The following is a 15,722-nucleotide window of genomic DNA, read 5'->3' on the forward strand; positions in this document are numbered from 1 at the left end:
ACATATATGTATGTATATCACAAAAAATAAAGATAAAATAAATTCCATATTGTCTGCTGTGGCTTCTGCTTGTTCTGCTTGTTCAAATACTGGAATAGCAAATAAATCCAGATATATTTCTATTCTTCAACTTTTTCATGCGAATCAGTTTTCATTGCTTTTTATTCTAACCCAAGAGAAAAGTGTTCGAAATTTTGTTCTTTAGTATGAACTAGAAGTGACATTATTTCAAATTTAAGATTAAAACACAATCCTTGTGTTTAAAAAGGTTTAAAGCAAAGACTTACATTTGGTATCATTTAATTAAATTATAGGGCCCCAACTAGAGAAATTGTGATGGAAATTTAATATTTTCCTAAGCTTTGTTAATGAGAAATGAGTGTGGTTATGATATATTTGGAACTACTGAAAAAGAATAAAAAGTGTGTGAAATAGGAAGAAAAGGTCTAAAGGAGTAGAGGAAGTGGGAGGGGCAGGGAAAAGGAAAGAAAGGAAAAGAAAAATATAAGAAAAGGAAAAAATGGAAACAAAGTGTTTGTAAATAGGGAAGGATGGAGGGGTGCAGGGAGGGCAGGGGAATGGGGAAAAAACAAGAACCAAGATGCATCATGTAAAGTTACAAGATCACAGTGACGAATGTAACTGTACTATATACCTAAAATGTACCTATAAATTTAATGGAAAAAAATAAATAGCTAAAAAACCCTGAAAAAGAACAAAAGAAAATGGCTTTCATTAAGTTGAGAGGACACTGATTTACTTGAACAAACTTTGATTTGGGGATTTTCTTTCAGCTTCTCCGTATTTATAATTATAATTTAAAAGCTTTTAGTGACACACAATTTGTCTTCGACTGTTTTTTTTAAGATTTGCTATATATAAAGTATTTTACATCACCTTGGCTTTTAGAGAAATATTCTCTTTTTAGAGAACATTTTTATCTCAACTTCACTGGTAAGTGGAGGAAGGAAAAGATATTTTTCTAGCTTCTTAATAAATTTATAAAAAAGGTGTTTTTAACCATAAATTAATTTTGTAACTTTATTTATTGAAATATAACCAGCTTAATTTCTCAGTAGAAAATATTTTGAACATTATACTATTAAAATCCTGTAAAATAATTGTAAACCTTCTCTTCATTTGAATACAATTAAATTTAGGCCAAAATTATTATTATTCTATATTGATTGTTCACTAAAAGTGTCTTCTATGTAGTAAAAAATGTATTCCAATATTGAATGCACGATGCTTTAAATATCAAAGGCTATACTTTCAGCTTTATTATACAAGAACAGAAAAATCTTCAAGCAGACATGTATGAAAAGATAAATAATTAGTCAGATATAGTTTGATATGAAAATTAAATCATAAAATTTAACTTAAAAATTTTTAAAAGGGAGAAGAGAAAGTGGAGTTAGAGAGGAATTAGATAGACTTAGAGAAAAGAGGAACAGTAGAACTTAATGTTAAGGAAAATGACAACATACTCATACCTACTTAAAATTAAATAAAGTGTTTATAAAGGGGGAGGGGAGGAGGGGGTGAAGAGAGGGCAGGGATAAGGGGAAAAAATGAGAACCACGATCTGTTATGTAAAGGTACAAGATCCCAATGATGAATGTAACTGTACTGTACACCTAAAATGTACCAATAAACTCAGTGAGAGATAAAAATTAAATGATAATAGAATATTTTGAACAATTTTATGACAATAAATTTTAAAACATGTGCGAAGAAGCTACAAATTTCTCATAAGGTGTAATTTAACAAAATGTATTTGGCTCAAATTTTTGAGTCCTACTGGGAATTTATCTTCTATCTATATGTCAACAAACCCCTTGAAATCAGAGGTTGTATTTTTCATTTTCCTATAACAGAATATGGTAACTGATACATTTTAGTTACTCAATAAATGTTTGATGAACTAAGGAAAGACAATACAGTATATTATACATCCAAGTCTTGTTTTTTCCAACCTTATTGAGCTTTGAGTATCTCAGGTAATTATTTTACTCTTCTTGTTGTCCTCAGACATTAATCTAATTTGTCTTCTTTGTCCTCAAGCCCCTTGCAAATTCTCAGTAATGTCACTCACAGCCGATAAACTCAGCTTTCATTGTAAACTGAAAATTGAGGTGGTTATCTCAAAATTTTTGTTGCCTCAACTTGCCTCTAGAGCCATTCAACTCATTTGCATCCTTATCCTTTGCATTTTTTCTCAGGTAATAAAAATCTCTCTCTTCCAGACACAGCAGTCTGTCTTGTCTTCTGGATCCTAATTCCTTGAATCTGCTCCAAGATCATTCTACTCTATTATTTTTTTTACTTCATTCTCTTTAGTGGCATTTTCTTGTAATTTTGTCAATGGTTTTTCTACTAAGATAATATAAACCAAATCACTCAGCCCACCAAATGACAAAAATGACAATAAATTACAGTAACAAAAAATGAATACCCTACTCTGATTCAGATTATCTCTAAGATTCTAGAAGGGCTTTGGGAATGTGCATACTTTCATGACTTGCTAGTTTGGAGCTGTTTAAAGTATAATTATTCACATTCAGATGCTACTAAGGTGCAGAGTAATTGTTCTAAAGGAATGTACAATACAGAGGTTTCATTACAGTGGAAAAATCAGTGAACATCACTGGTTCATATAAGGAAGAAAGTAACTTGATAACGAAATGAATGTCAACAATGTTTGGGGGATCTAGGGTGAGTGAAAGAATTAAGTTAAAATATCTACATAATTACAGATTAAATGTTTGAAAGTAAATTCATAGAGGCAATCTCAGACAAAGATGGATTTACGATTAGTTTAGATTACTCACATGGAACAAAATATCAAGTGATAAGGAGTAGAATTAAGACCATGACCTTTCACAATATCTCATACCTTGTCTATGAAAGGATGCATATTCATAGTTAGGAAAATGGGAAAATCTGTTTAAATCTTTCTACATAGATTTGATTTCAAGATTTGTTCATAGATAATTTTTGCTTGTCATGGAATGGAAGATATGAGGTGGATAAATAATTTGATAAACTATTGAAACTGCTTTTATGCTGTAGAATTTCCTTTATGACTTAAATGTCAAGATGTGGTCTGTTTTTTTGAAAAAAAGAATTAATTAGGAAATAGCTTTTTCTAAGAGTGCATTAATTCCAACCCAAGACATTTTCTTGGTATTACTCATGAACAAAGAATTTAAAAAAAACTGCATCTCATATTTCTTTAGAATAATTTCTGAGATTTGATTTCCTAAGTTTAAGTAAGCTTTAATTGTTTACTTTCTTTTTTTGTTTTTTTGTTTTTTTTTCATACTGGGGATACAACTCAAGACCTGGCACTTACAAGGCAGGCATGGTGTTACTGAGCTAAATCCCTGGCCCCAAGTAAATTTTAATTTTAAAATACTTTTTAGATTTAGAATTAATCAGTGAAATGATTGCACTGAAAACAGCCCTTAAATTTTCTTATAATTTTTTAAATTGGATGATGCTGAAAAGATATATTCTAAATTAAATACTGTTTAACATTAGATACCTTCTTTTTCCAGTTTATGACTTTTGCTATATGAGTTAGATTTAATTTTTTATTTTTGTTTGGTACACTATATAAAGAACAATACTCCCTAATTCAGACATACACTGTTCAATATTGAAAACACTATAATGGAAGATAGAAAAGAAAATATGTGAATGAGTTGCTTTTACAAATGAACTATAATGATCAATAAACGTAGGACAGGACATTCCTTCTCACTCATGATTGAGAGCATTCAAATGAAGATTAGATATTTTTCTTTTTTTTCTCATTGAGTTTATTGATACCTTTTAAGTATATAGTATGGTTGTTTATCATTGGAACCTTGTATCTTTACATGACAGGTCTTGGTTCTCCTTTTTTCCCCATACCCTTGCCTTCCCTTCACCCTTTCTACCCTACCCTATTTACAAAGATTTTGTTTCCATTTTTTCATTTTCTCATATTTTTTCTTTTCCCTTATTTTCTTTCCCCTACTCTTTCCATTTTCCCCACGTCCTCAGCCCTTTTCTTCCTATTTCACATTGTCAAGTATACAATTCGGATCTTATTCACAACTTTTAGTCTTTCACACCAGAGAAACTATTTGGTATTTACATATATGCATCTTGTTTATTTCACTTAGTAGTATGGCCTCAGGATGCATCCATTTTCCTATGAATGACTCTAGTTTCTCATTCTTTATGGCTGAGTAGTATTCCATTTTATAGAAAAACCACATCTTCTTTATCCAGTCTCCAACTGATGGATAATTGAGCTGTTTCCAAGTTTTAGCTATTTCAAACTGTGCCATGGGTGCACATATATTGCTGTGGTATGATTCTTTTAATTCTTTTGGAAAGATACACAGCAGAGAGAAATGGAATCTCTTGTCCTAGTTCTTCGAGGTATCTTTATATTGATTTTCACAGTGGTTGCGCCAGTCTGCTCTCCCACCAACAATTGAGAACGGTTCCTTTCTCCCCACAACCCTGCCAACATTTGTTATTTCTTGATTTCTTGATAGCAGCCTGGTGAGGATTTCTCTGGTGAGGTGTAATCTCAGTATTGTTTTTACCTGTATCTCTCAGATGACCAGTGATGTTGAACATTTTTTTCATATATTTATTTGCTGCTTTTACTTGTTTATCTGAGAAATGTCTGTTCATGTCAGATGCCCATTTTTGAATTGGGTCTTTATATTTGAGGGGCCTGATTTTTTTCTAGTTCTTTATATATTCTAGATAATAGTCCTTTGTCTGAGGAACAGCTGGTAAAATTTTTTTCCTATTGTGAGGTGTGTCTTAGCTCTTTTGGTGGTTTCTTTTGCAGTGCAGAAGCTTTTTAATAAGATGAGATCCCAGTTGTTAATTCTTTCTGCTAGTTCCCGTGCTACTGAGGATTTGTTCATAAAGTCTTTTCCTATGCCAGTGTCTTTGAGAGTACTGCCTAACTTATCTTCCAGCAAGTTTAGTGTTTCTTTTTTAATATTTAGATCTTGAATCCATTTGGATTTTAGTTTAGTGCATGGTGAAAAATAAGGGTCTCATTTTAATCTTTGGCAGATTGAGATCCAGTTTTTCCAACACCATTTATTAAAGAGGCTATCTTTCCTCCAGTGAGGATGGTTGACTCCTTTGTCAAGGATGAGGTAGCTGAGTACATCTGGAGTTGTTTCTGTATTTTCTAAGATTCGATTTTTAAAAATCTGATTTTCAGAAAGTAAGCAGATTCATATTATCCAGACTAGTATGAGACTTTGCCAAAATGAACACTCTCACATATTGTTGATGTGATCCTAAGTAATAATAATAATTTAAAATTTGGAATAGTGATTATTTTGGATCAATAATCATTAAATTAAAAAAGTATTCAAACCATTTGTCTTAAGAGCCATGCAATTTAACCAGCAGAAATAAAAGTACCATTATGAAAAGCTATTTGTCTAGGGATAACTACTAAATGTGTTAGGAATAGCTAAAGAAATAGAGGAGAAAAATTATAAATCTTAATTCATAAGATAATGGCTAACTATGATTCATCCAAATTATGAAACTATAAAAATATAATGATAGTCTTTTATTAACTTTAGAGGAAAAAATTCAAGATACAGAACAAGTATTTTATATATGAGAGTAAAAAATGATAATGGAACCCCTAAAATTCTATTATAATATTTTAACCTTATAAGAAGAAAACAGACACTTAAAAAAAACTTCAAAAAAGTAGTTTCAGGCTGGATTTCTTACATGGAGAGGCAGTGAACTCTCAGAGTGGTAGGACTGTACATCTGATGGTTGCTTGGGGAGCAGAGATCTCATGCCTTATCCCATGGCTTGATGTATCACCACTGATCTGGTAATAGATACTAGGATCAAGGGACATGGAATTAGATTTTCAGTGAAGTTTGCTTCTCTTTTTTCTTTCTTTCTCCCTTCCCGTTCATTCTGTTTTATTTGAAACCATCTTGTGCATACCTGAGAGACATTCTTAAATTTTTCATTTAAAGTTTATTCCTGGTCAGATATTTTCTATATTATGAAAGTATCAATCATAATTCCAAACTCCAAAAGAAAAACAAGCCCAAAACATAAAAACATATTAGTATATGGAACAACTTTTGATAACATGTTTTATTTCTTATGGTAAGTGGTTCATCTGTATATGCCAAATGAAGTGGACTGCTGAGATTTTTTTTTATTAAGATAACTTATAAAGACAATCTTCTCACTGAAGTATCTATACATTTGAGACAAAATTTAGTTTTGTGTGCATTTCCCAGGTAGTTATTTTGATTCTGCATTATGAATGGAAAAAAAAAACTGCATTGTTTTTTCCATACGTGCAGACTTATCTTCACTATTTTGTTGTGAAGATCAGGCCAAAAAGGCAGTGGTGCATGGTGGCATTGAAAATCATGCTTGAGAATTAATCTTCAAAATAAGTATAATACAAAATAGGTTCTTTTGTGTATTCATAGCTTTAGATATCTGAACTGGATTATCTCTTCTGTATATTGTGATGACTGATCTATGAACAACCGGTTTATGGAATTGAGTAAAATTTCTACAACAAGGCATCTTTTTCTGAGACTAATAGACACAGCATTAAGATTTTTAAAATCCCATCTTCTGCTATCTCTGTGAAGTTAAGAAAATTCTCCCCATTGCTTCTGAAAGAAAATGCCTATTCAAACTATTTCAAGTTGCTGAATAGCCTAGATCAGTATTGATGAACCTATGGCACATGTGCCACAGCGGGCTGTTAAAGCACTAAAATGTTTGCCATCACTGGCCTAGATAATCCTGCAGGTCTTCAGTCACATAATCTGAATCCATACTTTCTTCACTACTGTATACTATCCTACTATTTTTACAATAGCAATACCTGTATTTATATTTGGAGAATATTGGCACTTTTGTAATCATAAAACTGTGAGTAAAATTTATCTATTTATGGTTATAGATAAATTCTATTATCCCTTTTAATAATTCAAGGGTTCAGGTATGTCAGTGGTAAAGAAAAACATTTTCTATTTAGTAGGGTAGCCATTTGTTTACTTCTTGAGCTCTTGTGTTTTCAAGGAAGAAAAATAGGAGATTACATGAGATGTTCCTTTTCCATGATATAAATCATACTGCTGTATATAAATTGTTTAATAATTGATTTTATTGTTTTTTTAAAAATCTAATAACTTTGTAAATATACTACTGTATACATTTAGCACTACTTATACTTAGCACTACTGTATACATTTTTTGTTTGGGTCTAGATATTAGTCTTGCAAAACTATTGAAATTGAGGTAGTGCCTGAAATTTAAAAAGAATTGGGATTCTATCTAACTTGCAACATTTTGTTCTTTTGATTTTTTTCCCTTTCTGAAATTTTAGTACTTTCCTGAAGAATTTTGAGCCAATATTTGCTTGGCTTATTTTCTTTGCTGGAATGACATTTACAAATACTTTACTTTTTTATTTTTTTTAAATTTTAAATTGAATTTATTGGTACATTCTAGGTAGACAGTACAGTTACATTCATTACTGGGATCTTGTACCTTTACATGCCAGGTCTTGGTTCTCATTTTTCCCCTTGTCCCCACCCTCCCTTCACCCCTTCCTCCCCTCCCCACCTTCAACACTTTAATTCCATTTTTACATTTTCTCATATTTTTTTCCTTTTCCCTTATTCCCCTTTCCCTATCCTTCTCACTGTCCCTACACCTTTGGTTCTTTTCTTCCTATTTCACATTGCTAATTGTCCCATTAGGATCTTGAGTACTATTTTAGTTTTTCACACCAGAGAAACTATTCGGTATTTACAAATATTTTAAAGATAATGCTTGAGGAAGAGATGTGAACTCTTTTTTCTTCTTTCCAGTTTGTGACACATACATTATTTTCAAAATTACTTCTATTCAATAAGTAAAAGATAACCCAAAGATTCCCTATTTTAGGTATTTCTATTCAATATTTATTATTTCTTTGGTTTGGTCTGAGTCACTTTTATAAATGTATAAAATGGATTCATTTGATGAATGAGTAGTATAAATAAGATTTTGCTAAACTTTTATAAGAACAAATATTTGAACAATTAAAGCATCAGTATAAAAATACTATAATTACTATGAGTACATAATGTTAAAATTGATCCAAGCCAACCATAATTATGAACATCTTATAGACATAGGATTTAATGAATATCCTTCAAAGCAAATGAAATTCATTTATTGAAGAAATCAAACCCACTAATTTTCAGGATAAGTGACATTTTTGTCCTACTAATCTAGATTGATTTTTTTGTCTATAGATTGTGCTTATTTTTAATGTACTTGTGACAATAAAGGACATGATAATTTTCAGTTAAAAAGTCAATTATACAGTTAATATCCTTTTTTCTCTTTTAGGAATAGATCATCATTAAGAGCAATTAATGTAACTGAAACAGCATTAGAGTTTTTGGATTTGGACTACAATGCTGAATATAGTGCCTATGTAACAGCTAGCACTAGATTCGGTGATGGGAAAACAAGAAGCACTATCATTAATTTTAGAACCCCAGAGGGAGGTGAGTTCCTATGGATGAAGGCCAAGTAGAACATATTCTATTCAGAAAAGAAGTATCAAATATCAAAAGAAATTATTAAGCCTTTAAACTGCATCCACTTTCCAGGTCAGTGATTGGAAGAGCAAGTTAAACTTTCTGTGCCTCAACTGTGATCTGGGACATAGAAAAATATATTTACCTTGCAGAGTTCTTATGAGAATTAAATAAATTTATATTCATAAATGCTTTCAACACTGTATTTACTTGACAGACAATAAAAATTTTGTGTTTATTAAATGACACAGAGTAAAATGCAGGAGGTCAGCTCTGTTTGCCTTTGACCTTTATTATTCCTTTCAAAATTGTAAGTTAAAATTTTGTGTCGTGTCTTCTGTGTTGGAAATTTGTTATGATGTTTTCAACTTCATATCAGTGTGCATATTTCAGAGGCAGGGTAGTATTTTATGAGGGAGGAATCTTTCCCTTCTTGACTATTGCTGTGGTGAAGAAATGGCTCAGTGTTCCTGATTTGTTTCATTTCTGACATGTAAATAGATATTATTCCTAATTTAAGGTTGTTTTGAAAAATAGCTACGTTTAATTTATCAAATTTAGGTAGAAATTGTACATTTCAGACATTACTTGAGATGTTATAGTTTTTTTCTTTAACTTTTTGTTTTATAGTACCCAGTGACCCTCCTAACGATGTTCATTATGTAAATCTCAGTTCAACATCAATAATTCTCTTTTGGACACCTCCTTCAAAACCCAATGGGATTATACAACATTATTCTGTTTATTACAGAAATACTTCAGGAACTTTCATGCAGGTAATACCTAAATTTTCTCCTACTACATTTTTTACATTCTTAGTTTTGATAATACAGATTTCTAAGTGATAGAAGACATTATTTATGTAAAATTGATAATTGTGCAAAAACATTCTATAAAACTTCTAATGGCATATAAAAATGTGGTGGCAGATATGTCAGATATGTCAGATGCATTTTAATCTCCCTAAACACATATAAATGCACATACACACACACACACACATGCACACACATTTCTGCATCAATTTCATTTGCAAGTGAAAATGGCCCTCATTTCTGCTTCCTCCAAGAACTGCTCTCCAGAGTGTTTTCATTCTTGAAGGCATTTCCTAGCTAGAAATACATTTGCATCTGCTTGTACACTGTATATATAGTTTTAATGTTGGAATTTGTGTATTTTCATTTATTAAAAATATTTTAGATTATTGGCAAGAAAAGTTGCTACTGTCACCACGACAATGGACATTGTTATTGTTCAGTATCAGGTAGAATGAAGACCAATAGGAATATGGTTATTGGATTTGTGGTATATGCGGTTGTGGGCCTGCACACTCTGCAGATGGGACCTTGCTATTATGGGAGTGATAGTGCTTATAAAAGTAATCAAAATGTATTTCATTTAGAGACATATCTTCAGTTTTTTCTTATTATATTTCTTAATATTTTTCTCATATTATTTCTTAAAATTAAAATTTTCGTGGAATCCAAATACATGGAAAAAACAAAATCTGACTGGTTGTGATTAAAATAAAAGTGGAGAGAATTAGAATATGATTTGAAAAACTGATTTAGGAGAAATAGTGCAACTTACAGAATGCATACGTTTTTTCCTCATTGAATTTATTGGTACATTTTAGGTATACAGTACAGTTACATTCATCATTGGGATATTGTACCTTTCTTTACATGACAGATCTTGATTCTCATTTTTTTCCCTTATCCCTGCCCTCCCTTAACCCCCTCCTCCCTTTCCCAATTACAAATACTTTATTTCCATTTTTTCATTTTCTCATTTTTTTTTCCTTTTTCCTTATTACCTTTCCCCTACCCTTCCCATTTCCTCTACACCTTTAGCACTTTTTTATCCTCAATATGTCAGAATACATACTTTCTTCCTAGGAACTATTGACTGTCTGTTGATTGTGAATTTGGTAGTGCTTATTTCTTTGTATATTTTAAGTAAAAGGAGGATGGAGATAAGACTTCTGAGTTGCCTAATCACATTTGTGACTGACAGACCAAGAATCATTAGAGTAAGCTGTGACTAATGACCTCCCTCCTGGACTATAGCAGGCTTGCCTTAGTGCCACTGTAATGCAGTGTAGGCTAATGAATAGGGTAAGGGCAGCACTTTGCAAGTCTTCTAGGGCAGAGAGGGAAAGTAGAAAGGTTGATTTAGGGTAGTGATGACAAACCTTTTAGAACTTTCTGTGATAATGAATGGCCTGTTGCACCACATAGGCCATAGGTTCTCCACCACTCCCTCTCAAGGGGGGGGGGGTTGTGTAAGTCTAATTATTTAAAAATTCATGCACAAAAATAAAACTGTTTTACTGAAAACCTGAAGATAAATACATATAGACAAAGATTTTTTAATAAAGCATCTTAAGAACAGTAGGAAAAAGGTAAGTCCAGTTATCTTCTTCTCCGTACATCGAACAGATGCTGTTTCCTTTGTTCAGCTGTTTTTGTTTGTTTCTTTGTTTTTGAGACAGAGTCTCACTATGTAGTTGAGCCCAGGCTGGTCTCGAATTTACAGTGATTCTCCTGCCTCAGCCTCCCGAGTACTGGGATTACAGGCATGCACCACCATGCCCGCCTTTGTTCTGCTGTTTTTGAAAGAAAAATGGAGACTAGTAAGGGAATTTATTTTTCCCTACACTATTGTTAACAGTATTTCATTATACCACAAATGGCATTCAAATCTCAAATTTTTCTTTTTATTTTATTGGTACATGTTTGCAGTACAAAATGATTACATCCATTGTGAGGAGTTGGTACATAGTATTTCTTAATTCTTATTTTTAAAATCATTTCTCATCCCTCTCTCCACTCGCCCTCTCCCCCTTCTTCTCTGTATCTTTTGGAACCCTTCAGTTACAACAATTGAGCTCTATCTACATGAAATGTTTTTGTAGTACATGAGTGGACTTAATAAAAGCATTGAAAATGGTTTCTATACTTCTGAATCTTAGCAATGGTTTTGCCTCTGTATGATGTAATTATGGATTGTACGTGATTATATTTTGGCTCTCCTTTTCTACATCTAAGTAATCAAGTATGAGGATCTAACTATGGTTTCAACATGATCTTCTAAACCTATTAATTCATACGTGGGTATATAATATGATCCCATTTGCCATTCACCTGTCTTAGAATAAGTTATCATATATCTTAAGTTATGTTAGAATAAGTAATTGTAAGAATGCTTTTAAGTGTGACAGCTGCAAGAGAGCACAGACTAATGATGTTGAAACCTTTCAGAACTGTAGTCTCATATAGCTTGATATTCATGCTTACTTTAATGTATTCTTTAAGTTAATGTTAAAAATAGCATCAGTGTCTTCACACTTGATTTTCTGTTTTGGATTGTTAGAGTAGAAAAATTCCTCAGAATTAAAATCATGCAGGTGAATAGGTATATAGTTTTTTTTTCTTGTTCCTTCTCTTCTTTCTCCTTCCTGTGAAACATTGCAGAATGTTCTCTGCCTATCGTGTTATATTCCGCCCCTTATTTCAGATCACACTCACTTAGGTCCCTTATATCATAACATACACCTTGAAGAAAAGGCTAGTGACCTTTATCTCTCCATTCCATGTTGAATGCCGTGCATGGTTTTAATGCTCAGTAAATATTTTTATAAAAAGAATAAAATTATTTTAATAGACCACTATTCAGTACTTAGTTATAATTTTGGAGCATTCAAAGGTCATTTGGAATGACCTTTCTTTCTTATCTTAGTGGATTTAATCTCTATTGCCCCTTGGCAGTGCATCTTTTTCTGCCTACAGTTTTCACACATTTGTTTTGTGTAGAACATTCAGTTCTACACTTCAGTTTTTATTATCTTATGACATGTCTCCTCAGCGTGAGGACATTCTCTGTCTTATGTTTTTAAAAGTGCTACATGGATTTTGGTTGATTAATCAAGTTTGAAAACTTTTACTAAATACCATCGGACTGTGTTTATATAAGCAAAAGAGTAGCGTTAGATAAATGGATGAGTGAAATAAGGGATCAAAAATGAGGATATGCTATATTCATTATACATGTCCCAACTGCCTCTGAAAATGTAACTATGATGCTTTGCAAATATGCACTGTTAAAAAAATGGCTGGGGGTGTATTTCAGTGGCAGAGAGCAAAGCCCTGGGTTCAACCTTCAGTACTGAGAAAGAAAAGCCAAAATGATAATAGATTTCATTTTATTAAAGAAAAGGCACATAGAGACTTCCATTTAAATATTTAATCACCTGGTAGCCCCCCCAAAAAAGCTCAGTGTAAATATTTAAAGATATTCATCACAAGTATATTTGTAGCTTGTCAAGAAAAAAAAAAACACTGATCTGGTTTTAGCTGAAAGAGAACATATTATTTGAAAATTAAATAACTAGATTAAAATGTATATCTTAGATCATGTGATTTATGATTACTGGAAATACTCCTTTCCAGCTATTTTAGAATTACTTTGGAAATCTCTCCTTATGATCTGTTCAGTATTCTTTATTTTTATTCATTTTTATCTCAGAATTGCTTATCTTTTAAGGAGTGCAATGGTCATCACATTTTCCTATATAAGTACCCATTGCCAAAATATTTTTCTTAACTACTGCTAGACTTTTTATCTTTCTTTCTGTCTTTCTGTCTTTTTCTTCTTCCTTCATGTGTGTGTGTGTGTGTGTGTGTGTGTGTGTGTGTATGTGTGTGGTATTAAGGATTGAATTATGGGCCTTCTCATTGAGTCCTTTTCTTATTTTTTTATTTTGAGATACAGTCTCATTAGGTTGATAAGTTCCATTTCTAGGTTTGAACTCATGATTCTCCTGCCTCAGCCTCCAAGAAGGCTGGGATTACAGGTGTATTCTGTCACTTCCCTTTCACTGGTAGGTTTTTATTTTACACAATTTTTAAGTGTTTTATTAATTTAGGTATAAGAAAGGGTTATAAAAACATTGATTAAATACAGTTAAATGTAAGGAGGCAAGATCCAATAATATGCCTACTTTAAAATTTATAGAAAATATTGCTACTATTATTTTTAATATTTTCTGGGATACCTTTGTTACTCCCACACAACTTCCTCTCTCACTGTACTAAAATTTGTGCACATAAATCAATGGATTCTTTTAAAAAGATAGAACATATATAACTTGTATTCGTTTTTTAAAATTAATTTTATTTGTACATTTTAGTTATACAATATGCTGACATTTGTTTTTGGGAGTTTGTACATCTACATAATATATCATAGTTCTTATTTTTTTTCTCATACCCTTGCCCTACCTTAAACCCCTCCACTTCTCTCTCTTTCTCCATCTCCCTTTTTTTTTTTTTTTTTTTTGGTACTGGGGATCAAACTTGGGACCTTACACTTGCGAAGCAAGCAGCAGAACCACGGAGCTAAATTCCCAGCCCCACCCCCTCCCTATTTACAAAGACTTTGCTTCCATTTTTCCATTTTTTCCTTTTCTCATATTTATTTCTTTCCCTTCTTTCCCTTCCCTTACCCCTCGCATTTCCCCTTCCCCTTTGGAACTTTTCTTCCTCTTTCACATTATCTATTATACATTTTGATTCTTACTTACACTTTCAGTTTCTCACACCAGAGATTCAGTATTTACATATTTGTGTCCTATTTATTTCACTTAAGAGTATCACCTCAATGTGCATCCATTTTGCTATAAATGTCTCTAGTTTCTCATTCTTTATGGCTGAGTAGTACTCCATTAAAACAGCAACAGCAACACATTTTCTTCATCCAGTCTCTAGTTAATAGGCAATTGGTGTGTTTCCAAATTTTAGTTATTACAAACTGTGCTGTTGTGAACATGGGTGCACATATATCCCTGTGGTATGAATCTTTTAATTCTTTTGGTAAGATACCCAGCAGTGGAATGGCTGAGTCAAATGTGACTTCCAATCCTAGTTCTTTTGTTTTTTCTTTTTCTTTTTTTTCTGGGGGTACCAGGGATTGAACTTGGGACCTTGCAGTTGTGAGGCACACAGTGGAACCACTGAGCTAAATTCCCAGCCCAAGTTCTCTGAGGTATCTCCATACTGATTTCCACAGTGGTTGCGCCAGTCTACACTCCTACCAATAGGAGAGCAGGGTTCCTTTTTCCCCACAACCCTGCCAGAACTTATTATTTGTTGATTTCATGATAGCAGCCATTATTTCTCTGGTGAGGTGTAGTCTCAGTGTTCTTTTCATCTGCATCTCTCAGATAACCAGTGATGTTGAGCATGTTTTCATATGTTTATTTGCTATTTCTGTTTCATTGTCTGATAAATTTCTGTTCATTTCAGATGCTCATTTTTGGATTGGGTCTTTAAATTTAAGAGGTCTGAATTTTTAAAGTTCTTTAGATATTCTGGTTAGGAGAACTTTGTCAGAAGAGCACCTGATAAAATTTTTTCTCACATTGTGTGTGGTCTCTTCACACTGTTGGTGGTCTCTCTTGCAGCACAGAAGCTTTTTAATAAGAAGACATCCTACTTGTTGATTGTTGTGTTAGTTCATGTGCAACTGAGGTTTTGTTCATGAAATCTTTTCCTATGCCAGTATCTTCAAGAGTTCTACCTAACCTCTTTTCCAGCCAGTTTATTGTTTCTCTTTTAATATTTCTATCTTAATCCATTTCAATTTTAGTTTAGTGCATGGTGAGAAATATAGGTCTAGTTTTAATCTTTAGCAAGTTGAAACCCTAATTTTCCATCACCATTTATTAAAGAGGCTATCTTTCCTCCAGTCAGTGTATTTGGCTCTTTTGTGGAAGATGAGGTGGCTAAGTGTGTCTGGAGTTGTTTCTGCATCTTCTAATCTGTTCCACTGGTCCTTGGAACTGTTTCTTTGCTAGTATCACGCTGCTTTTATCATAGTAGTTTGTAGTACAGTTTCAAGTTGGGAATAGTGATACCCCTACCTTTGTTTGTTGCCTAGAATTGCTTTTTGCTATTCTGTCTCTTCTGCTTCCAAATGAATTTTTGGATTTTTTTTCTCAAGGTCGGTGAAGTATACTGTTGGAATTTAAATTAGGATTGCATTGAATCTATAGAGCAGTTTTGGAAGTATGGCCATTTTCACTATATTGATTCTTCC

General features: G+C 32.5%; 1 protein-coding gene across 1 annotated transcript in view; it reads left to right on the forward strand.

The window, feature by feature from the left end:
• The window catches only part of Ptprq (protein tyrosine phosphatase receptor type Q), a 217,497-nt gene that overhangs the window by 72,583 nt on the left and 129,192 nt on the right, over positions 1-15,722 (forward strand). The window contains exons 21-22 of the mRNA XM_033763494.1: positions 8,431-8,591; positions 9,255-9,400. Coding sequence (XP_033619385.1) covers positions 8,431-8,591; positions 9,255-9,400 — 307 coding nt within the window. The remainder of the gene's footprint in view (positions 1-8,430; positions 8,592-9,254; positions 9,401-15,722) is intronic.

This window comes from Fukomys damarensis, unplaced genomic scaffold, assembly GCF_012274545.1.
Source record: "Fukomys damarensis isolate Sample0158 unplaced genomic scaffold, DMR_v1.0_HiC HiC_scaffold_15, whole genome shotgun sequence".
NCBI classification, from domain to species: Eukaryota; Metazoa; Chordata; class Mammalia; order Rodentia; family Bathyergidae; genus Fukomys; species Fukomys damarensis.